This window comes from Festucalex cinctus, chromosome 7, assembly GCF_051991245.1.
Source record: "Festucalex cinctus isolate MCC-2025b chromosome 7, RoL_Fcin_1.0, whole genome shotgun sequence".
In the NCBI taxonomy this organism is placed as follows: domain Eukaryota; kingdom Metazoa; phylum Chordata; class Actinopteri; order Syngnathiformes; family Syngnathidae; genus Festucalex; species Festucalex cinctus.
The window spans coordinates 8,498,978-8,516,070 of record NC_135417.1 but is presented as its reverse complement, the minus strand read 5'-3'; the positions used below and the strand labels follow the sequence as shown (position 1 = coordinate 8,516,070).

The 17,093-nt window shown below is 40.9% G+C and overlaps 2 protein-coding genes across 4 annotated transcripts; one reads left to right on the top strand and one right to left on the bottom strand.

The window, feature by feature from the left end:
- Positions 1–667: 667 nt before the first annotated feature.
- cxcr3.3 (chemokine (C-X-C motif) receptor 3, tandem duplicate 3) lies at positions 668–10,735 on the top strand. Of its 2 annotated transcripts, none has more exons than XM_077528025.1 (4): positions 668–1,052; positions 3,006–3,064; positions 5,501–5,862; positions 7,811–10,735. In XM_077528025.1, exons 3-4 carry the CDS (start codon positions 5,515–5,517, stop codon positions 8,552–8,554), a joined length of 1,092 nt encoding a protein of 363 aa, XP_077384151.1. In that variant the 5' UTR covers positions 668–1,052; positions 3,006–3,064; positions 5,501–5,514; the 3' UTR covers positions 8,555–10,735. The 2 variants fall into 2 exon arrangements, with proteins under 2 accessions (XP_077384151.1, XP_077384153.1); XM_077528027.1 differs by having other exon boundaries at positions 5,411–5,862.
- A 744-nt stretch (positions 10,736–11,479) lies between these two features.
- Positions 11,480–15,902, bottom strand: cxcr3.1 (chemokine (C-X-C motif) receptor 3, tandem duplicate 1). Of its 2 annotated transcripts, XM_077528143.1 has the most exons (3): positions 15,846–15,901; positions 14,396–14,797; positions 11,480–13,234 (listed from the first exon to the last, which is right to left on the bottom strand). In XM_077528143.1, exons 1-3 carry the CDS (start codon positions 15,861–15,863, stop codon positions 12,524–12,526), a joined length of 1,131 nt encoding a protein of 376 aa, XP_077384269.1. In that variant the 5' UTR covers positions 15,864–15,901; the 3' UTR covers positions 11,480–12,523. The 2 variants fall into 2 exon arrangements, with proteins under 2 accessions (XP_077384269.1, XP_077384268.1); XM_077528142.1 differs by having other exon boundaries at positions 14,396–15,902.
- Positions 15,903–17,093: the final 1,191 nt, after the last annotated feature.

Here is a 17,093-nt window from a genome sequence, read left to right as displayed (position 1 = left end):
TGTTTTATATCATTCAGATAATAGGTTCATATTTTTGAAAAGCAAAATTCATTAACGCATGATTTTTGAGGAAAAAAGTTAGAGTCTTACTTGAACAAAGTTGTATACTTTCGAGGAAAAATATACTACAAAGAAATTCGCCGTTTTGCAGGGAACAATTTTTAATCTTATAAATATGAAATTTTAGAATTTGAGGATATTTAAACATACATTTCAGAGAGAAAAAAAAAAGTCAAGGAAAAAAAATGCACATTTGACGTCGACGTAAGAAGACCTGGAGGACATTCATTTGCCAAATGTTTTGCATGTTACTTTACATACATTTGAACATAGCTAAAGCGCGCCCTCTGTGGGCCAGCTGCATCTATTGCACCCGCTTTGTGTCCCTCTTTGTTCACAAGCGTCAAGTCAGAGCCTCCCGTATCCGGAAGATTCGAAGCGCGCTTGAGTAGTCATCAAAATAAAAGTTTACCAATGCGTATTCCTGATCAAACTAGTACAATATGTTCTGTTGCAGCGTTATAACATTTCTAATTTTAATTTTGAGAGAAATAAGTCAGAATCTTGTCCATTAACGTTTGTACTTTCGTGTTCATACGGTGATTTGTTTTTATTTTGAAGCGCACGCATCCCTTCGCTCTGTTTGTGGTCGTGAGTTATCCGTTGGACGCTCTTGTGACATTTGTTGACTCTTCGAATCCAGACGGAGCGACTTAATTAGTCATTAACTCCTGCCGGGATTTACCAAAACGCGAAGTGTGCCAAGTGTGTTATAGTTTCCATTTTCCGTGTTTCGATTTTGGCTCTTTCATTCACCACCGCGCACTTTCCGTTTCTCAAGTGCGACCCCCCCGTCAGCAACAACAGAATGGGAATCTTCTAGTTTTCGTTTTTCTTCTGAGGTTCTGCAGACAACCTGCATGCACTTCCTCTCAAAAAACTGTTGCGTGTGACCACAGGGTGTGTGCTGGGACTGGGATAGGTTTGTTTTTTTCCTGCTTTTCATTTGGACCACGAATCGAGCTGAAGACCGCAGCTGTCATCCTGTAAAGGTGAGCACTGTTTTTGTTGTTGTCGTCATTCTTTTTAAACGTGTGCCTTGCGGATGTCAGACTTTTAGTTGGAACATGTGCCTAATTTGGTCCAATTTGTTAATTTTCACCTAGTAGTGTAATCACTTTTGTTGCCTGCATTTGTATAATTTTGTGGCGACAGTAAATTGTCAACGTTTTACAAGGTGCAGCACGCTGACATTGGGGCAGTGATCGTATTTTCACGGTTGCCCACTTAAAATATTACAAAAATTCACAAAAATGTGATTACTTTATGTCACTGCCGTTTCTACTATTATATCAATGCCAATGAATAGCAACACTATGAAAAATTCTGAGACTAAACAGGCAACATGGTGGACCAATGTCCAATTATGGGTTCGAATCTCAATTCCAGCCTTCCCCCATTTCTCTCTCTCTCTCTCTCTCTCTCTCTCTCTCTCTCTCTCTCTCTCTCTCTCTCTCTCTCTCTCTCTCTCTCTCTCTCTCGCCCACTGTTTGTTAGCATCATAGCATTTAATAGTCATAATACGGTTTTATTCATGTCAAAGTAAATTGTAGTCTTTATTATTATTCTAGCTGAATTCTACAAACTTCTTTGAATATTCTCGTAAAAAACGTTATTTTTATTTTATTTGTTTAGCGTCTGACTTTTATTACTCCATAAAATGTAGATTTCATTTGGCTTGACTTCAAGTAACCTACCGCGTATGTCTGTAAGAACGGAACCAAAAGAAAAACACAAAAGTCGTTTAATGGTTTGATATCAAGTGAAACGTTAACATCAAACACATGGCAGTAAATTCTACACTTAATCAAAATAAAATAGTCAAATAATGTTATTCTCTTTATAAGATGCAACGTCAACATTTGTTTTCTATTTAGCAAATGAAGAATGCAGAAGAGTGTGACGTAAAAACGCTCATACTGGCATTTATTACTGCTCCCAAAGATCCTGGGAAAAGTTGTTTAAATGACACTGGTTGCGTTTGCACAGCACTGTTTTTCTTAGCCAGAGGCTGAGCTGCACTGTATTTGTATGCTGCGTAGACGCGTGGATTAGCGCGCGACCTGGTATGCTTCATATGGGAACGCGGTACTCTCTGTACTCTAGCAAAAAAAACAAAAACAAAAAAAAACCTTACATGTTACAACCCAAGTCGAACCAAACATGGAACTGACGTCTCTGAGTTTCAAATTTTTTTGGGTGCTTGTGTGACGTTGGCTGTTATTCTTTTTGAATATTAGCATGACGTGAGCTTAAATGACACTGCAGGTCGGATTATGTTTGTGGGCAAGAAGATAATGTGACACGCAATGTAGCTAAAATAACGTGATGGGTCGGGTGGATAAACAAACACACAATCGGCATTTTGTTTTGGCTCTTTTGTTGCTCATGTGTTACAACAGATCAGACTTTTTCTAAAATTGCAATGAGTTTATAATGTTTAGTGTCATTTAAAAATGTGTATTTTTTTTTTAATGTTGACAGGTTTCAGTGTATCACACTATTTTTTTTATTTTTTTATTTTTTTATTTTGAAAATTATCGTACGGAAGCGTATTATATTCACTTAAAAAAAAAAAAAAAAAAAAATGACAGGGAAAAAATATTCTGTAAAACAGAAAAAAATACTCAAAAAAAAACAAAGCTCCCAAAAAAATTAATCAGAAAAACAGGAGTTTTTTTTTTTCCTTCAAGTGAATGCAATATGCTTCCGTATGATCACATGTTACAATATTCAACCATTATTAGACTCTACCTTTTAAAATAAAATGTAGACAAAAATCTTTGTTTCAACAATACTCGTTCAATTAATACGCACACAAAAGGGTCACATAACTTTTCAGCTCTTTAAATTCCATTTGAAAATGTTTTATCTTCACATGCAGTGTATTGGATTGATTTGCGCATGTTTGTTAAAAACACATTTTCAATTTTTCTTCCCTTTAGTGAGAAGTCAGGACATCCCTGCCCTAAGGGGACAAAACACAAAGCGCTCCATTGTACCGGTAAGTCTGTCATGACCAAGACAGTGTCAATAGTGTGAGAAACGATGACTAATGCTCATGTAGAAGTCAACTAAAGTACAAACTGTGTCTAAAAATATGCCAAATAAGGTGACGTGTGTTGTGAATGTCATGAGCGGGTGCAGTGACTTCAACGTTTCCACAAAACATGAGTTTGATACCAATGGGGTGATTGCTATTTATGTGTTTTAGTGTTTAACTTCCCATCTTGACAACAATCTGTCCATTGGTGACGTCATTGAAATGGTCAAAGCAGAACTACTGAAGATGATGACCAGAAATTCACCTTTGTTTAGTCCTCGAAGCCAGATAAGATTTGGCCACGTGACACTTGGTTGGAGTAGTTGAGTCATATCAAAAAGATCTCAAGAAGCCATGTCCAAAAAGACTCGGTCGGCCATTTTGGATTGAAACTACAATTTTAGGACCATTTTGGCCATTTCGATCGGTACATTTGTGTGGGTTACATGTGTGAACCCCAAAGTTAGCTTTGTAGCGCCCTCAGGGATTTCTTCAAAATGGAGTCCACGAAGCCAGTTCTACTTAGCAACATGGAATTATATAGCTATGTCTTATAACCCACAAAATGTCTCAAGAACTTCAACCTGAAAAGGACACAAGAAATCTGCCATTTTGGTCGGTAGCGACCATTTTACCTTGAAAGATAAGATTACCCGAGAGAGCTTGGCCTATTCCGAATTTAACCACACTGACATGAAATTTGTTCAGCCCACAACACGCTGTACAGTATATGATTATCCATCTGTCTGTGGTTGTATGGGTTTGTCCCGAAAATAGAATATTCATGTGTATCTTTGCTTGATGACTCTCTCTGTCATTGGTTGGTACGACAGCAGCTAATAGTACCCTTACGTTATGTAAAGACCGTACATACTTGTAGTTGCTTGTTACAGCAATAAGAGAGTAGCTGATACAAATTCCTTGTGGGTTTTTACATACTCGGCCAATAAAGATGATTCGGATTCTGACGTGTCGAAACGTGTTCAATATTTACAACCACAAATCTTGTTTTGCGTGGAGAAAGCTGTCTACAAACGGAATGTATAGCCAATCAAATTCTATGTTTTGAGATTGATGGTGGAACACCATCAGAATGTGTGTGACTCGCTGTGGTCACACACACAATAGGATTAACCTGTTGAATGTTTCAATTTTCTATCTTTTATCTGTGGATTCCGTCACAGACACGGGGAGTCTTCGAGTTATGTCGGAGTTCATTTCCAAAGCTAGTAACCCGAATTGTGACTTCAGTCGAATTTCCCCATTAAAGTCAATATTTACATCAAAATAATTTGCATAAAAAATCTAAACAAAAAAACATAATAAATAGATGCTGTCCGACTGAAGCCCAAGTCTTTGCCGATGTTCGTCGGTGTCTCTCCTTTCTGTGATCTTTTTATGACGTCTAGCTTCGTTTCCATGGTAATTGCTTTTCTTTTGGCTGAACCAACATTGATAGAAGATGTAGCTTTCTTCTTTGGGGCCATGATGTGGGGGGGGAGGGGGGGGGGGGGGGGGGGGGGGGGGGAGGGCGAAAAAGCCAAAGATACTCCCACTAGTGCGCAAGCGCTAGCACTAGCTAAGGGCTAAATAGCGGACAAGGGGAAAACACTGCTGGCTATATGGCAGACGAGGAACCAAAATGGCGGACCGGGCGTAAACTGTTGTGAAGTCGAACCGCCTTAGGTCAAGTTCGCCTTAACTTGAGGACTCCCTGTATAACAAAAACAAGATATATATATTGTAAGATTTGAAAAATCCTTACGTGTGTACCAAACCTTAGGTATGCATATCTTGAACCCATAATCGTTTCTACATCAGAGCCACCACAAATAATGTGAATAGGGTACGTTAGAAGCCCCTCATTGACGATTACTTTCAAATCAGGACTATATGTAGCGCATTTATTTTTAAAAGTTTTTTTATACCGTCCATCTTGCTGTGTAGCAGATTTTCACCCATTGGAACGTAACCCCACGATAAACTGTTGTGTACAGCACACGTAATTTTTAAGAGCAACACTTCCTCTGAGAGCCATTTCACGCGTTGCCTTATCATCATTGCATAGGTTACCCATGACATTTGCGTCCACCTCAAGTGAATTAAAAAGCAGAAACGTTTTCAGTGCAGTCGCTGTAAGTTCACATTGGTTGGCCGGGCGGGGCGTTCCTGAAGCTCAACTTTATCACCGAGTGTGTGTGCGCGTGTGACTGGGGAACTTCCGAGTTGATCCCACGCCACCCTTGCAAGTTGCAACATACGATGACACCTTTACCATGTGATACATAAACTTGCGTTCTTTAAAAGCACTCACCAGTGGAGATTCTCAAAGCGCAAGACGGAGTCAACCACATCTGCTTAAGGACCTTCTGTAAGGCGGCGCTGTTGTCTCCACAGCAACCGGCCTCAAGATGGACATCAACCTGGACGGCTTGTTCCGCCTCAACACCAGCTACGACTACGACGACGACTACGTGTACCAAGATGACGACCCGGAGTCCCGGGGCGGCCGCACGGTGTGGATCCCGCTGATCTACTCGGCGGTGCTGATCGTCGGCGTGCTCGGGAACGGGCTGCTGCTGGCGGCGCTGGCGCTGAAGAAGCGAGCGTGGAGGACGTCGGACATCTTCATCCTCCATCTGAGCGTCGCCGACGTGCTGCTTCTGACCACGCTGCCCTTCTGGGCGGCGCAGGCCACCCGGAGTTGCGGATGGTGCGTCGGGCTCGCTCTCTGCAGGATCAGCGCAGTTATTTTTAAGGTTTGGACCTGTTTTTTGTTTTTTGGCTCACACCTTACTGGCTTTACAAATGTTAAGGCAATGTTACATCTAAAATGTTGGAGTAGTTATGAGAGGTGACAAATCTACTCACACTATTTACCTAAGTAGAAGTATAGAAACTTTTGTGAAAAGAAGATTAAGCGCTTGAGAAATAGCACCAGAGAGTAGCTAAGAATTGTGTAGCAACTATGAATCAAGTAAAAGTTAAAAGTAGTCCTTCAAATAATAAGTAAATATTCAATGTAAAACTACTTAAGTACTGAGTATCTGCTGTGTATCGTCTGATTTATGTTTTAGTCATATAGCTTGAATGTGAAATGGGCAAAAAAGTGGGGGGCGGGCAGTAGAAAGATGAGAAAGTTTTAAAATTTAGGGAGTAAAAGTAAAGGTTGTCAGAAATGTAGGCTAAATACTTAAAACTACAGATTCCTAAAATAAATAAATAAATCTGTTTGGTTACAGTAACAGAGTTGTTTGTTTGTTTGTTTGTTTGTTTTTTACTTTGCTACTTACTACCACTTATTTACAATTAGTTATTGTTATGTTTAAGCAACTTCACGATGACCTTTAACAACAAGACAACAATCTCTCAAACATATTACAAATCATATAAATGTATACTAAAAGTATTCTAAAACTTCTTTTAAAGATAGAATAATTAACAGAGTTTATGCTAGCTTTTCAGGTCATTGTTGTGTTGTTCATTAGCATCTACATGCTAGTTAGGTCAGCAGTTAGCTATGCTAGCTAACTGCTGACGTAACTAGCATGTAGCAGCTACATGCTAGTTAGGTCAGCAGTTAGCTAGCATGTTAGCAACACAACTTACTGTAAATTGTATTGTCTACTCATCACAACAGCCTCCACGCACCAAAAAATAAATAAATACATTTAATTCTGAGGCATACATTTGCTGAACATTTGTAAATTGTGGTTTGGCTTGGTATTAATGCATTCCTCTCTACTTGTCTCTGCGTGCCTCTGATGAGATGATTAACAGAGTATTGCAGATCTGAGCTAATAAGTGAAAGCGAAAGCTCTGCAGGCATTTCGGGGAAGGGGCACAAGAAGGGGGAAAGGAAAAGTGAAAATGTCTCTCAAAGGAGGCATGTTGTGCACCCAAACAACAGTTTCAAACCGATTCTAGAGGGTCCAAGGATCAAGAATGATTGCACACTTAAGTAAACAAACAAACAAAAACAAAAAATCAGTAATTTTAGCAGAATTAACAGAATTTTATTGCTATGCTAGTTACCACCTCCCACGATGCTGTGCTACTTTTGCGTTGCATTATGTGATGTGGCGGCCATTTTAGGTGAACCACAAAGACCAAAAAAGGATCCAATGATGTTTATGCGATGTGAGAAGTTGTCAGTTTTCTGTGGCAATGCTGTTCGAAAACAGAAAATACTGAAGTGTGTAATCTGAGGTAAACCATAAACCAAATTTTACGTGAACTGTGTCATTCATAAAATGAGGTTCACGGTGTTGACATTTTATAGGGAAAGTTAAAATATATATATATATAAACATAATTCTTTTTCTTATGTCTGGAAACTTATGACCTCCCTGTATATTGCTGGGCCTACTACAGTAGTTTCTTGATCAAGCAAGTCAAGTCAAGAATCAATACCTTTATTATTTTTTTCCACTGTTTTTGCTGTGATCTGAAATATTAATTAAAAGCAAGCTCCAGATACACCACTTCTTGAGTGAAGTTAGAAAAAACAAAAAGGGGAAAAAAATAAATAAAAAAGAGCAATTAAGGTACTTCGAATGTGGGCAAGGAGAGCCACAGTTGCCGATTTCATTTTCAGCTAAAAATTCAGTGAAAATACTTTAGAATAGCCGGCAATAGGCAATATGGGGAGTTCGGGACCTCTGCTTTGTACCTTTTAAACTAAATCAAATTGTTTTCCTTTCCCAGCTCAACTTCTTCTGCGGGATCTTTCTCCTGGCCATCATTTGTTTGGACCGCTACCTATGGCTGGTCCACGCCAAGCAGCTGTTCTCCCACAAGAAGCCCCTGTTGACCCACCTCAGCTGCCTGTCGGTGTGGCTCTTCTCGCTGCTCCTCACCGTCCCCGAGTGGTGCTTCCTGGTGCTGGAGCGCCATCCGTGGAAGGAGGAGAAGACCCAGTGCGTCCTCAGCCTCTACCCCGCCGACAGGCGCCTGGCGTCGCGCCTCCCCCACCACGCGCTCGGCGCCGCCGCCGCCGCCGTCATCGGCTTCTCGTGCGCGGCGCCGTGGTTCCGGCGCCCCGCCAAAACGTTCCGAAAGAGAGCGGTCACGCTCATCCTGGTCGGGGTGTTCTCGCTCTGCTGGATCCCGTACAACGTCGCGCTCGTGGTGGACACCTTCGGCGGCGCGGAGAAGACCTCGGACGGCTCACCCGGGGTGCCGCAAAACCCCCGGAGGACCTCGCTGACGGTCACGGCGGCGTTGTGCTGCGCCCACGCCTGCCTCAGGCCGCTCCTCTATCTGGGCCTGAGCGGCGATTTCAGGAAGTGGACGCTGGCGGCGCTGAGTTGCGTCAGAGCGGAACCCAAGGGCTCGGTGTGGGAGCTGGGCGTGGGTGACGACGCCCCGCCGCAGCAGAGTCCCGAGACGGAGGAGCTGAAGCAGGTTGCCAGTGTGGAACAGCAAGTGCAACATAAAATTTGTTCGTAGCGGAAGACTCAACCTGATTTTTGCCGCACTGACTTTGGGCTTTGCTTGAAACTTGAAATTTAAGACTTGAGATTTATGGCTTTGCACATTTGTGACTTCCCGAATGATGTCGTATTGTTGATGCAAACTTATCAAGGGAAGTTAGTGTCATGTGTTCAAGAGTCGAGGAGCTTTGCTGACGTTTAATGTCCTGGAGGACATATCCTTTATTTATTCAACCACCGTTTCACATTTGCTTCGTCACATTGTTTACATGTTTTTTTAAAGGTTTTTCTGTTGTAGTAAACCTGTATTGTCTGATACACTCCCTAGGCCAAGAAAAAAAAAGTTTGGTTTTAACAAAGCAAATAGATGCAAGCTCTCCATTGGCCAATAGGAAAATTGATTGCGTTTGTGGTCTTGAATTGGGCTCACAGTCATGGTCTCAAAATATTGGTACACAAAGATCATCATACAACGGGTAGAGTGGCCCCAATGAGCTGCTTTGCACGAGATGAGTCAACTTGCGATTGATGTACAGGAAGGTCGTTTCACCAACCACACTGAGCAACAACAAACTCTACTCTTTTTGTTGACCACACCCCAGGGGACACGCCCACCAAGGCATGAATAGAGTCAAGTCATCTATATTTATATAGCGCTTTCAAACAGCCTTAGCTATCATAAAGCGCTTTACAGAACACAACAAAAGACACGTAACATAATAGAGGGACTCCACATCTAAAAGTTCGCACTGAAGAAGGATTTTGGATTCAAGGTGAAACGAGGTCAACAAACACAGGAGTCCAGTTACCTTGATTTAACCTTTGAGGATTTCCAGACCTGTTACTTGGCTTGATGGTCTCAAAGCCTTTGTCTTGACTTGGATCCAAAGGTTTGCCCTTGATATGACCACAAAGTCTTTGTCTTGATTTATGGCAAGAAACGTCTTGGTCTTGAACTTTGTCTCATGGTCTTCATCTTGGTTTGGCCTCAAAGTACTGGTCATGACTTGGTTTCAAAGTCTTGATCTTTTATATGACCACAACATCTTGGTCTTAATGTCTCTATCGCGACTTTGCTTTGAAACATACTTGAGACGTGATGCGTCTTGGTCTTGACTTGTTTTCATTGTCTTGATCTTGGCTTGGTGTCAAAATCACGATCTCAAAGTATTGCTCTCGGCTTCAAAGGTTTGACCCTGATTTGACCACAAAACCTTGGTCTTGACTTTGACTCAAGGTCTTTGTCTTGTCCTGGCCTCAAAATCATGGTCTTGAGTTGGTTGTGACTTGGTTTTAGAGTCTCGATATAACCACAACGTTTTGGTCACAAAAGTCTCGGTCTCGACTTGGCTTTCGTGACTCTCAAATCTTCATCTTGACTTGATTTCAAAGTCTTCATCTTGATATGACCACAAAGTCTTGGTCTTTACTCTTTTGTCTTGGTCTCAAAGTAGAGTAAAGTTTTATATCTAAATTTTTATTGTTGTTATTAATATTTATGTATTTATGTTAGAGCGCTTTGCTGCCATATTTTTTTTAAAAACGTTCTCTGTGAATGAATTTGAGTTGAGGGATCATTTGTTCTTATGTAATTCTCTCATTCCTAAGAAAGCTTATGGGAGCATGAGAGCACATTATCATGGACGGTTGTAAACCCCCCCCCACCACCACCACCAGCACCAGAGTCCAGACTCTAAGAATCTTTGGTATGTGCTGAAGAAGGCTTACAGCGGTGACCCGATACAATCATGAAATTTATCCCGCTGTATTATATTCAAAGCGACGGGCAATCCGACTCTATACTGGAGTATGTGTCACTTTTTTTTAAAAAATTTCTTATAATGGCTGTGCAGTGTATTTCTAGTAGTTTTAGTAGCTAAATATTATTGAATGTGTGAAAGATAAGATTCACTCCTTATCAGTGTTTGTGTCATCTTAAACCACGCCGACACGCTTCATTATGTTGACAATTACAACAAAGTAAGTTTACTCCATAAACTGGCGCAATGATAGCTCAGTTACGCAACATTCATGTTTTAGTGTATGCAAGGGAATTTTCTCCTGGGCAAATCCTTTACTGTTTTTTTTTTTATTATTATTTTTCACCGTTACAACATGTTTGTGGGTTGACACAGATACGTCGGGTGATGTCATCGGTCATGTGTCTCCGAAACTATTAAAAGCGCTTGTGTGCCGACTCACTGTCTGTTTTGGAGGGCTTGTCTCGCACAGCCAACCAGACCAACCGGATTTGTAAGTCAAGGTCGTGTCAATGCAAAGACGACTTTTACAGGTACCTGTTTGAGTCGAACAGGGCGGAGGAACTTTTTCTAGTGTTTATGAGCCTCCCGCAGGCTGTACTAAATGTATGCAATCTGTCAAGCAAATAAGTATTGTAAGTATTTGGGGGTTCAATAATGTTTTGTTTTCTCTCAAATAAACATGAAAATACATTAAAAAAAAATATATATAATAATTCATGTTACAAGCCAAATGCAGCTAAAATTCTTGCCAGATTGATCACAGTCGTGCATAGTTGGGTGAAGTTTGCAGGCCTCCCTTATCGTCAGTTTTTTTTTTTTTTCTTTTCTTGCATCAACTGCACATTGCACAAGAGTGTGAAGCTGCTTTTTGTTTTGCCTTCGTTGGTTTCCTGTCAGGATCCCACAAGATGTTTTTCTTGAAGGTGTTGCGTTCTAAAAAAAAAAAAAAAAAAAAAAAAAAAAGACTGAAAAGTGCAAAAGGTCAGAATAAAATTAGCCCGTTATGATAGGTTGGCATGATTGACAAGATTTTCTGCACACAAAGTAGCTTTTTTTTTTTTTTTTTTAAATAGCTTACATTAAAAAAAACTTGTTGAATTTTGTATGAGGTAAGAGGGGAGGAGTTTCTGTCAGGTGTTGTGGAGCCAAGTGCAGGAAGCAAAACCACAAGGCCGGGATGCAGTAAGAAAAAAGGGAATTTAATTCGGCAAACGAGGTACTTAGTATCCAAAAAACAAAATCAACAATGTCCAAAAACATATGTCAAACAACAACTGAAACAGGAACACAATGAGGCAAAAACATGGACAGGACATGGCAAGTGGGTGTGACACGACAAAGACTGAAAGCAGGGGACTAAATCTAAATAACGTACTAACGAGACAACCTGGACAAGAAACACGTGACTGACGGAGCTGGTTGGATAACACGAGGGACCCGGATGACAAGCACAACCTAACAAGAGACACAGGACACAAGGAAAACATGACAAAAAATCAAACCAAAACCCCAGAACATGACAGCTTCTAGGCCAAAGCAGTGTACATAGCCTACTGTCTAATAGAAATTTGTACTTTTCCGCCATCTTGTGGCAATTGAAATGAATTAGCCAAAGCAGTGTGCATAGCCTACTGTCTAATAGAAATTTGTACTTTTCCGCCATCTTGTGGCAATTGAAATGAATTAGCCAAAGCAGTGTGCATAGCCTACTGTCTAATAGAAATTTGTACTTTTCCGCCATCTTGTGGCAACTAAATTAATTCGGCAAATAAAAACCTTTAGCGGGGTGGAAACTTTTATGGTACTTCATTTCACTATTCGTAGCAAGGATGGGTCCCTATCTGTGAATTCTTTTTTCTTTTTTTTTTTTAAAGATCTGTGAATTCTGAAGCAGGGGAGATTGTTCAGGTGGTTTGAACAGTTTCAGTTGTTATTGGTAGATCATCATTGTTGTCAGATGATGTAGGTATATTTAATGGCACTATGTAATACAGCATTTGTGGTACATATGTAATCGATTGAAATGTTACGTTAGCAAATGTTGGAAAACGATACTGGAAGAAAAATATTATATACACAAAAGAGTTACTCCAAAGTAATAAAGGCCCAAAGCTTAAAGAAACCATTTTAGGGTTATGGTACAATGGAAAAAATCTCTATTTGTGTACGGATTTTGTCAGTGGTTTGGTTGTGAAGTGTGCACGCCTCTGTTGACATGGCTTTCAGATAGCTAGGGAGTTGGAGGTGTCAGCAGACTCGGACCAAATGGAGGATCTCCTGCTGCTCACTGACTGGAGTCTGGTTCCCCTCTTGGATTTGCAGGTGAACACCCCGAGGATGTCAAGGAGCTGACGACGGAACTTGACCCCGACGAAGGCGTACAGGACGGGGTTGAGACTGGAGTGGAGGTTGCCTAAAGTCGGGGTGATGGTCATGGCCTTCCGCAGGGAAGCTCTGAATTCGCAGCTGGTGCTGTTGTTGTCCAAAAAAGCCGTGTCCACCATAAGGGTAACGTTGTACGGCGTCCAGCAGAGGAAGAACACCGCCACCACGGCGCTGATGACGCGAAAGGCTTTCTGCTTCTGGAGGCCTCCCGTGCCGCAACGCAGCCGGCGCAGGATGCACGAGTAGCAGAAGACCAGCACGAGCGACGGCAGAAGGAAGCCGACGACGTGGCTGAGGAGGCGCGAGGCTCGCCTCCACGAGCCCAGGTTGAGCACGCACTCGGTCCTGCCTTGCCTCGTGTCGTTCACCGCCTCCAGGAAGATCAAGTCGGGCAATGACAGGAGAAGCGAGAGCAGCCAGGCGGCCAGGCAGCTGGACTGGACGAGCCAGGGTTTCCGGCGGGAGTACATCTGGGTGGCGTGCACGATGGACAGGTAGCGGTCCAGGCTGATGCACGCCAGAAGGAAGATCCCACAGTTGCAGTTGATCTGAGAACGCAAAGACGACATATTTGGTTTATTTGTCGGATTTTACCAATGGAATCGTTTGTCTGTTTCACTGAGTTGGTCAATTGGGGCTAGAAGCAGGTTCTTAAATGACCGTCACTCCATTTGAGTTTGATGTTTAGTCTACTTATTTATGTATTTATTTTATTTATCTCTTTATTCACTACAGTCTTCCCTCGCTATAACGCGGTTCACTTTTCGCGGTCTCGCTGTATCGCGGATTTTTTTTTAAGTGCAATTTTGCATATTTTTTTGACAGTAATATACCCATTTTATAAAATTTATGAAGGTTTGAACATTGTCAAAGTTTGAACAAGAGAGAAATGTGAGAACATGAAAATGCCTCAATGAGAAAAGTGTATAAATTGTGCGGTCGGGGATTTTAGAGCCTTAAAACATTTATAAGAATTGTAAAACATAAAGCTAACTACTTCGCGGATTTCATTTATTGCGGGTATTTTTTGGAACCTAACCCCAGCGGAAAACGAGGGAACACTGTACTTCTTATTTATTTACTGATGTAAAATGTATTTACTTGTAAAAAACAAAAAAACAAACAAACAAAAAACTGTATTCGCACTCGCAAAATGTTTTCTTTGTTCTTGTTTACTGCAAAATTGATGTTTATGTACAGCACTTTGTATACAGCAACGCCTGTTCTTAAAGCGCTTTATAAATAAAGTTGAGTTGAGTTGAGTTTTATATATATTTAAAAATTAAAAAAAACAACCGAGCACATGTTCCGTACCTTGGAAATATCTGTTTTACTTTACGTAAGTGAACATGTTTGGACCTCTGTGGTTGCCGTAGTTGGCGATCCAAGATGGCCGATCTTCGTCACCGATTGTGGAGGGGTCACCGATCGCGCTTTTTCTTTCTTTTTTTTTTTTTTTAAACGCTTTGATTTGCACGCATGCGCTAACGTCGTGTGCACTTAACGCGGTAAAATTGAAAAAGTGCTGCATATGCATAACAAAAACAAGGAGACGCCACCTTTTGGCGCAGTGACAAACTGCTAAATACTACTACTAATAATAATAATAATAATAACAATAATAATAATAATAATAATAATAATAATAATAATAATAATAATAATAATAATAATAATAATAATAATAATAATAACAAATCTTGTCTTACTGTGAAAACAGCGCCAGCGATCTTGCAGAGAGGCGTGCCAGAGGTCCACCCCAAACGTTGTCCGTCCTGTGCGGCCCACAGCGGCAGCGTGAGCAGCTGCAGGACGTCGGCCACCGCCAAGTGCAGAATGAAGGTGTCCGTCACGCTCCATGTCTTTCTGCTCTGAGTCAGGATTCCCAGGAGGACGCCATTACCCAGAATGCCCACGACGAAGGCGACGGAGTACAGGACCGGGTTGAGGACTTTCTCGAAGTGCTGGTCCTCATTCGGGTGGCACACGCCGTCCAACGACTTGTTGCTGTCGTCCGACTCGTTTCCGTAGTCGGTTAAATCAAACAGGACATCAAACAGCGATGAGTTCCCGTCTAAGGTAATCGCTTGACCGTTTTCCAGAAGAGGGCTCTGAAATAGATGCATTAAAGTGTTGTGTCGAGCCGTCCATCTTTTGGTCAGTCTGCCAATCAGACTATACATCAATCTTCATCTCTGTCTTTCAATCTCTCACTTAGTCAGTATGTCAAATCCATCAGTTCCGATGCTCGGATGTCATGTTGTCAATGATGGCGTATGTATAATTCAGTTTCCACTCAGTGATGAACTAATTCACTATCATTTAGCCTGTACAGCCCAATATAGCCGAGTAAGAGTAGCGTTCCTTCTTCACACATCTGCTCAAGTAAAAGTAAAAATTATTGTGTGGTAAAACTACTTTTAGAAGTACTTTTTTTTTTCTCAAAAAGTTACTCAAGTAAATGTAACGGAGTAAATGTAACGCCCAAGCAGAATGCTTGTTGTACTGTTATATTCTAGTAAGACACTTGTACTTTCACCCAAGTATCACTTTCAGGTACTTTACATTGGGAATGTGGAGGAAACCAGAGTACCTGGAAAGAACCCACCCAAGATTCAAAGCCCAAAACTCAGAGATGTGAGACAAAACATGCTAACTGCTACTCCCATGTTGAGATGCATGTGTCGAACACAAAATCCGAGAGCGGGAAATGATTATAACAGCCCCGACCACAATAGTAAACATTTAAAAGTCAACGTCATATCTCTCTTACAATGTCAATCAAAACACGACACTCGTGACATTGTGTGTTTTGTGACTGTATCGCTTGCGAACTACATTTACATTTATAAATCACTTCTTCGGTATTGCCATCATTTCCCTTTGTTTTTGTTTTTTTGTTGTTTTTTTAAACCACGGTGGAACTACCATTTTTACTTTTAATTATTTATTTATTTATTTATTTTTTCACAAAGGAAGCACTCTTAACTAATGATAAACCTGGCACTGACCTAGTTATAAGTTAAACACAAAAACAGGTGTTCATGAAATATTAATGTAGGAACATAAGTGTAAAAATAAAAATGTATGCATGTCTCAAAGTAATAATTTCTTCAAACCTTTTCCACTATAATAAATAAAAAATAACAATAAACTTACCAGGAAATCATACGACATGATTGATAACGGCAGATGCACGCACAATAGACACGCGATGTGGCCAATAGCTCTGTCTATAAAAGAGAGGAAGCCAAGAGGTTATATATAAAAAAAAAAAAAACATGTGAAAACCACATGTTGAAAGCAGGTGTGCTGAGTCCTGAGTGCAGGAAAGGAGATGCAAATGACGTTGCAACAAAGGAACTTTGCGTACAAAATACTTGAGTCTTCTTTTGTATCAGTGCAACGAGCAGGAAATCATCAGGTGTTGCATAAGAATCTTTCCAATATTTTTTAATTGGTCTGAAAAGGATTTATTTACAAATAGTGCATCTTCAGTTTTGTGTGTAAATCCTGTGGATCCGGAGAGGGCTGTGCCGCTGTGGGAGTGATCACAAAGCGGATCCTTTCATTCCGATTCAACGTGACGCGCTAGTCGCGCACACTTGGATTTCACACGGCGAAATCTGCGCCGCTACGTGGGCGCTGGGAGAATGCTACTAGATGTTTTACGTAGCTTTGGGAAATAGAAGAATTTTCTCAAATGCGCACTTTGAACATACAGTAACATGCAAGATCTTTGCAGCACACGAATGTGAAAAACAAACCAATTAGCGGCATATCTTAGAAAGTTGCATTACATTATCTTAATTCATTCACTGCCATTTTCACAGAAGCAATCACCTTCACGCTGTTTTACTGGATTTTGACTGATTTTGCAAGGCCCACAGAATATTGTGTTCTATTGCCATAAAAACATGGAACCTACCAAAAGAAAGATTAGAATCTCTTCTTTCATCAGGAAAAAAAAAGTATATTTCTATCTGTTTCCATTTTGCAGCAATTAGCATTAGAATATAGCTAGGTTTCATCATTATTCACAAATCTATTTAGAATTGTGAGTAATTGAGCTTTTTGTCAACATGGTCTCCTTTACTCTGCTGCCACCTGCTGGACGTTTAAACAACAGAAAATAAAACGTATAAATACGTCTTTGGGACACAAAACATTTAAAATAGAACGTATTTATACGTGTTTGGGAGCAAATGAGTTAATTTCTCTTTAGACTTTCTTTATGCACGACTGTATCACTGTCTAATCTCATCCACCAAAATCTGTTTTCTTTCTTGTAGTTGACATCGACCTGACACCTGCGAGCGAGCCGGTTTCCCCTCATCGTCATTTTTGAGACGGGTTCCTGTTTTCTTCGCACCTCCTCGTCTCCACTTCTTGTTTTGTCATTGACCA

Excerpts from the sequence above, each read along its gene's own strand:
- cxcr3.1 (XM_077528142.1), bottom strand. The coding sequence starts at position 14,869 with ATGTATAGTCTGATTGGCAGACTGACCAAAAGATGGACGGCTCGACAC. Across the intron at positions 13,235-14,395 it reads TCGCTGGCGCTGTTTTCACA|ATCAACTGCAACTGTGGGAT; the intron begins GTAAGACAAGAT and ends TTGCGTTCTCAG.
- cxcr3.3 (XM_077528025.1), top strand. The coding sequence starts at position 5,515 with ATGGACATCAACCTGGACGGCTTGTTCCGCCTCAACACCAGCTACGAC. Across the intron at positions 5,863-7,810 it reads TCAGCGCAGTTATTTTTAAG|CTCAACTTCTTCTGCGGGAT; the intron begins GTTTGGACCTGT and ends TTCCTTTCCCAG.